This window comes from Eptatretus burgeri, chromosome 14 (genome assembly GCF_056783735.1).
Source record: "Eptatretus burgeri isolate ZD-2024b chromosome 14, Ebu_testis_v1, whole genome shotgun sequence".
Classification (NCBI taxonomy): Eukaryota; Metazoa; Chordata; class Myxini; order Myxiniformes; family Myxinidae; genus Eptatretus; species Eptatretus burgeri.
The window spans coordinates 59,727,180-59,734,679 of NC_140974.1; the positions used below are offsets into that span (position 1 = coordinate 59,727,180).

The window sequence follows — 7,500 nt, forward strand, 5'->3', positions numbered from 1 at the left end:
ATCTATCATTTCTTGAAGCACGTCTGTGTCGCTGATGCAGTGCCCCTCTACCTGTACACACACTGGAACTGGTACTCATTTCGCCGATCTCGGAAGGTTGACAGGCTGAGTCAACCCCCTGGTGTATTAATTCAGTGGCCGACAGGGCTTGAACTCAGGACCCTAGGATCCCAAGCCGCCACCCGAACCACTGAGCCAACACCAGGCTTGCTCATGGACTTCATGAGATGTGATAATGATTCATGCAGATGTTCAAAGTGAAACTCACATCCATTCGCAAAGCTGGGTTGGAATTAATGAAGGCCTTGAGGGCTTTTCTCAAGTCTACATCAGCCTGAACACACACGAACACACACACACACTGAAGTTAGTTCATAAGATTTAAACAATGGAAGCAAAATGGTTTAATGTGTAACAAAACAAGTCTCAGTATATTTATTTATTCATCTGCAGTCGATAACTGCACAATATTGGGGTTCATTGTCATTCCCTTATATGGATGGCCAAGTTTAACAACAATAAAATTGTTTATCCTTCATGTATTTGAATGTCTGATTGAAATATTTATTTATGTTCTCCAAAATGACTCAAACCTCAATCGGATTGTTATATATATATATATATATATATATATATATATATATATATATATATATATATATATATATATATATATATATATATATATATATATATATATATATATATATATATATATATTATATGTATATGTATATATATATTATATGTATATGTATATATATATATATATATATATGTATATATATATATATATATATATATATGTATATATATATATATATATATATATATGTATATATATATATATATATATATATATATATATATATATATATATATATATATATATATATATATATATATATATATATATATATATATTTACATTGAAGGCTCATGCACTTCATGAGATGTGATAATGATTCATGCAGATGTTCAAAGTGAAACTCACATCCATTCGCAAAGCTTGGTTGGAATTAATAAAGGCCTTGAGGGCTTTGCTCAGGTCTGCATTAGCCTAAACACACACGAACACACACACGAACACACACACACATTGAAGTTAGTTGATAAGATTTAAACAATAGAAGCAAAATGGTTTGATGTTGAACAAAACGAGTCTCCAGTATATTTATTCACATGCAGCCTTTGACTGCTTGGCTACATCATTTCAGGAAGCAGTGCTGTGCTGCTGATGCAGTCCCCCCTGCTACCAGTAAGCTGGCACTCATTTTGCCGACCTCAGAAGGATGACAGGCTGAGTTCAATAAGTTAAACAGAGAAGGACATTGAACATTGTGCTCTTTCTTAGTTGCAACCTTTCTTCTAATCGATGGAGATGCAAGACCAGCCAGCAAATTGAGGTCGCAAGTCGCCATTGGCCGAATGTTATTGATTTCTACATACATTTTCCTTGTTCCTGATTTGGCATATGTAAGCATCCTTTCCATAGTTACTCCATGGAAGGTTGGTTGGATGATCACTCTGTGTTAGAAACTCTCCATTCCCAATAATGTCACAGGAGATTAATGTACAGGTGGAGAAGGATTGAAAATTCCACAATTTTGAAAACATAATTATTGACAAAACCCAATTTTTCATTTCTCACCTCACTTCAGACTCAACCAAGTCCTTTGCTTGAGACTCGAGTGGAGTCCCCCTTTAGGGCCCTGTCACACCTTGACGTTTTAGCCAGCAATGGCAACGTATAAAAATGTATATAAAACGTTGGCGTACGCTGAAATTTGGATGTTTTTTTTTTTAAGTTTTGGGCGTATTCATAACGTGTTGGTCGTATGCATAACATATTAGTAACGGGCACAGAACGTTTCGCTGTGTTATTGATAACTTTTACCAATGAATGCTTAGCCTGTTGTTGGCGTTCACAACCTATGCCCAACGATAGTTTAACTTACGCATAGCGCGCTAAACGTATCGCCGACGAACTAGTGGCGTAGCCTGTTAAGAATCTGCCGGACGCCGATTTAAATCATAACCGCCTGAGAATTTGAAGTGTTAACATCGCAGTCACACCTTGACGATTTTGCCAGTGTATGCCGACCTATGAAAAATGTGTCAAAAACGCTAGGCACACGTCAAATACGGTATAGGTAAGTTGTGTATACGTTAAGAGTAGGCTGGAAAACAATGAAGTACGCTGTCATGTTATGTGGTACGTGTAATACGTCGTGAAATTTCATGCATGTTGAAAATTTCACGACGTACTCGGTGTATGGCTAACACGTTCTGCACGTGTTGTCATATGTTCCTGGCACGCTCCGCAATCGTTTACACACGACGGACACACGTTACTTGTGGGTTACTCATAAGTCGAAATACGTCAAGGTAATATTTAACATACCCGCAACCTAATTTTCAACCAATGGGTAATGTCCTTTTAACCTATGAGTGGCGTGCTCTGAACCTATGTTTAACGTGCTTGAAACCTATGAGTAACGTGCTTTGAACCTATTTGTAACTTGCCTTGAACCAATGACTAGCGTGCTATGAACCTATGAGTAACGTGCGTTTAACCTATGTGTAGCATGCTTTGAACCTAAGTATAACATGCTTCTAACCTTTGAGTAACATGCTATGAACCTATGTGTAACGTATCTCAAACGCACATTGTCGTATGTAGACGAATTAGATTGGCGTCTTCCGGACGACGACAGCACTTACTGAACGTGTTTCTAACTTACATCTACCGTGTAATGGCGTATTGGCAGCGTTTAGGGGAATTGGTATCTACAAATGGGCTTCACAAGAGGAACCCATCATTGTTCCAGACTCCATGTTGAGTTGATGTCAATGCCAGTAGTATCAGTAGTAGTAATACTATTAGGAGTAGTTGGTGTGCGTGACAGTAGTAATAGTAGTAGTAGTTGTAGTAGTAGCATTGGTAGTAGTAGTATGTCTATGTCAGTAGTAGTATGTGAGCGTGATGGGGAGGGTGTGGGTGATGATGGATCCTCTTATCGTCCACGAATAGGAGACTACTTTGCACCATTGTTCGATGTTCTTTTCGGCTAATTTTTTTTCCTCATTCCCATGATGAAATATTTCTTTGTTTTACTTTGTAAAGTATTAAAAACGACTTTGACAAATGCATAATGTACTAGTAATGAACACAGAACGCTTTGATAACTTATAGATAAGGTATACCAACGATTGTTTATCGTGTTTTAGTCGTCCACAATCTATGCCCAACGATAGTCTAGCGTATGCATAGCGTAATAATTCCCAAGCACGTTATTCATAGGTTATAAATAAGTCACGGGTACCCTAAACATTACTTTGATGTGTTTTGACATATGAGGAACTTTCAAGTAGCGTGTTGCGAAGTGTGAACAACGTTCGTGTAGTGTGCTTACAAAACGTTACTCATAGGTTAGAAATAAGTTTCGGGTACGCGAATGTTACCTCTACGTGTTTCGACTTATGAGTAACATACAATTAACGTGTGTCAATGATGGCATAACGTGTCTACAACTTATGGCCAGTGTAGCGGAACGTGTGAGCCAAATGCCGAGTACGTCGTAAAATTTCAAGCATGCAAAATTTTTTGGACAACCAAAAAGTACGTTTTAAACCAGCGTAATACGACCTATGGTAGTGTTTTTCAGCATGCAACTAACGTACACACAACGTACCCATAACGTATTGGACGTGTGCCAGCGTTTTAGACAAATTTTTCATAAATCGGCATACGCTGGATAAATCGTCAAGGTGTGACAGCCCCTTTACCAAGAGTAGCGACATGATGCATCCCACAAATGTCTGGTCATGTGGGTCATCCATCCATCGGGACCATACTCTGTACAGGGCATCAGTGCTGCCAAAGTAGTCTTCTGGGCTATTGGGCACAATCCTGGACGGGTCGCCACTCCGACACAGGATATTCGAATGGCTCAATCATTCTAGCAAGCTGGTATTCATTTTGCTAACCTTGGAAGGATGACAGGCTGAGTCAACCCCACCTGGTATCAATTCAACAGCAAAGCAGGATTTGAATTCAGGACCCTTGGGTCCCAAGCCCACCACCCTAACCATTAAGCCAACACCAGGCATCTGTGGGTCATAGGTGGCATTCTGTCGAGCTCATTGAAATTGCACACAATAGCTCATCAATGTTTTTTAAATGACAGGATGTTGTGCCATTGGATGCACCAATCAATCAGAGAGGGTTTCAAAATGTATAGATTTCCTGCAGATGCTGGAAGGAAAAGAAATTTGGGAAAATAAAGTTATTCGTCTGAGATGGAAACTGATTTTGGGGTTGGTTTCTGTGCAGGTAAGTTGTAATTATGTGTGTGTGTATATGTATATGTGGTGCTGTAAGCATATTGTAGTTGGCAGTTGGGTATAACTTGAATTAGTTTAAGTGTTGTAGTTAATAACATTGGTTAACAACATGGCATAGTCCATGAAATGGTTAATTCCAAAATAATTCAGGGTGCATTTGCCTTCGGGCAAACCTTGTAGGAAGCAGTGTACTGTATTGTGTTGAAAAAGGGAGAGGAATTAGAAGAGTGGGAGAGAAAGGGAGAAAATGAGAAGAGTAATTGGGGGGTAATAACGAGCCATGGGAAAAAGGAAATCATGGAAGATGAAAAATTTAATTTGTAATTCTCGACTCCCCCTGCATTTCTCTCTTTCACTTTCAAATTTTTCCATTTTGTAACAACCTGTGCGTTTCTTATATAACATGCTCTGGACCCCTCTGTTTTGGCACTCATCAGTGTGAACCTTTGCTTAATCTTGCCATGGTTTCTGCAATATAATTTAAGGTTAAATCAATCCTGTCTGATTGTATGCTTATTCTGATGCGTTGGAAGAACGAAAAAAGCATTAAGTAATATAATCGCCCTTTTGGGCACAGAGAAGGACATCTTGATTAGAAAACGGACACATGACGCTTCACACACAATGGGCGCAGGTTTGGTGTGCCGCGCTCGATGGAAACAAAATGGCATCAAATTTCAAGTTGGCGCTACTCCTCATATATAGACTCTAGACTGGAGTTGCCATATTTTGAGCCATAATCTTTGTGTTTGAGGCAAAGTCAAGAAATATGACTAAGTCCTGCATATTTCTCATGAAGTTAATAACTCACCAAAATATCTCGAGATGCTGATCGACCCTGAAATGCAGAAAGGAAGGTGAGTTAATCTCAAGTGATATCAACCCTTAGGCTTAGAGTTTGCAAGGTATAAATTTTTCGAGAATTAAAAAGAATGAAATAACCTGTGGCACATGAGAATTACAATAAATATGTACAAGTGAAATTATTGATTTCCTGTAGAAAATCTGAATTAGTTTAGAAAAAAACAAGCCATGTACATGGCAGATCTGCACACCCCCATTTATTATATTTGTGTGAAACTGTTTTTCCATTACATGTCATATTCAATATTTTTGTGTAAGATTTCTTTCACAAAAAAAACATTACAAGGAAAATAAAAAGTTTTGATTATATCAGTGGTAAGGAAGCACACACATACTTTGAGGGGTTGAACAACCCAGATGACTAGGTAAACACTGTCACAAGTTGATTGCAACCTTCATCTCAGGTGGGAAGTCCAACTGTCACTTTTGGCATCATTCTGTCGTGTTTTTTGAAAATGAATCGCTCATTCATGCCATATATTATATACCCTAACACCCAACAATAGGTTTTCTGAACTGCCGTAGAAGCAAAGTGAAGCCAGAGTTTCAGAGATTTGCCCATCATTGGAACAAGGGTTTGGGTGGTCAGTTTTACCATCCATTATTCAAAGAATAAAAAGAAAAGCACAACGAACCAGGAATCTGCACTATGTACGTCAGACGCTCAGTGTCGGAATGACGGGTTTAGTAAGATGGCAGTGTAGTAAGACGGTATTATGTCGAGGACGTCAATACGGTGTTACATCTTGTGCTTGGCTTGGCCTATATGGCGGTGTATTACTCATGATTCAATGAGAATTGCATTTTGCAACTTGAAAAAAACAAAAACATGACGTAATGTCTGATCCCTGGGAACATAAAATAAATTAATAATATTGTTTTTTGGCAAATAAGTGTGCGTATTACTAAAATTAACACAGGGTTGTTATCAGTTAACAAAATGTTTATGGAATAAAAAAATTGCAAATATTGACTTCAATAAACTGTATTACTGAACTGTAAAATATATATAAGTTACGTCGTTCAACTTCCGTTAGCGAAGCGCCGGGTTCAATGCTCGTTTTGCAACAATAATATATCTAAAATTGAGCAGACATAGCTACACACGAGATGGCATATTACAGCAAACACCTACAAACCTACTTCCTTCAATCTATATACAGCAAACCCTTATATACTGTGGGTTTGAATATATCGTGATTTTGACCTGAGCTGAGATGGTTATCTTATCCCACAAGCCTATCCATAGCATGTGCCAGATCTGTGTCTAAAATTTCGGAGGTTTCGCGAGGTGCTCGACAGGGAATCAAAGCAAATCTGGTGAAAAACGGACATTTTAAAATAAAGTTATAACGTTTTTGCAGACCACGATGTACAACGTGACGGGTGCACAGATGAGCAGGTAACATGGTGAATTATCTGCAATGTTTATTTCACGGGCGATTAAACTTTGCGATGTCTCCAGGGTTGTTCTACGTTGAAGAGCAACTCTTTTGTTGGAAAAGTCATTATTTGAACAAATTCATTATATTTCTTTAACTGCTGTGTGCATGGTGAAGATGGGCTTTAAAGTAAAAGGGATCCTATATGGTATGCAGCAACAGCCTGGCCAGCTGTTCCTTATCAACCATTTAATTGGAGTGCTTGCTTGAGTGCTTAAGACACTTGCCGAGCACCCTCCAGTCAATAGCAGTCCCACGCTACGTCATTCTAAGTGAATCGTTCATACAATGCAGACGCTTTTGCCACGCCACGTCATTCAGAGTGAGTGGCTCGTGCTCCATCATCTTGAACGAGTTTCGTGCTCCATCATCTTGAGTGAGTTTCGTGCTCCATCATCTTGAGTGAGTGGTTTGTGCTTCATCATCCTGAATGAGTGGTTCGTGCTCCATCACCCTGAGCGAGTGGTACATGCTCCATCATCCTGAGCGAGTGGTTCATGCTCCGTCATCCTGAATGAGTGGTTCGTGCTCCGTCATCCTGAGCGGGTGGTTCGTGCTCCATCATTCTGAGCGAGTGGTTCATGCTCCGTCATCCTAAGTGAGTGGTTCATTCTCTGTCATCCTGAATTAGTGGTTCGTGCTCCATCATCTTGACTGAGTGGTTCATGCTCCGTCATTCTGAGCGAGTGGTTCATGCTTCGTCATTCTGAGCGAGTTATTGTGAAATAACACCCGATTTCTGAGCCATTTGCTGTATTAACGTGTTTTCTTAATTACTGAGCAAAAATTTTTTTCCCACCCATCACGCGCAACTGTTGATAAAGACATGTTTGTGAACATATCCCTG

The 7,500-nt window shown here is 39.1% G+C and overlaps 1 protein-coding gene across 10 annotated transcripts in view; it reads right to left on the reverse strand.

The window, feature by feature from the left end:
• Positions 1 to 7,500, reverse strand: part of COL27A1 (collagen type XXVII alpha 1 chain) — a 216,149-nt gene that overhangs the window by 22,408 nt on the left and 186,241 nt on the right. For 9 of the 10 annotated variants that reach the window (XR_015051287.1, XR_015051288.1, XM_085855093.1 and 6 more), the window contains 3 exons: positions 5,159 to 5,185; positions 995 to 1,060; positions 269 to 334 (listed from right to left, as the gene is read on the reverse strand). Coding sequence is in view for 7 of the 10 variants with exons in the window: in XM_085855093.1 (XP_085711219.1) it covers positions 269 to 334; positions 995 to 1,060; positions 5,159 to 5,185 (159 nt within the window). In the remaining 3 variants the exon portion in view is untranslated. Of the gene's footprint in view, positions 1 to 268; positions 335 to 994; positions 1,061 to 5,158; positions 5,186 to 6,016 lie in introns of those variants that run through there. The other variant, XM_085855099.1, reaches the window with a different exon arrangement.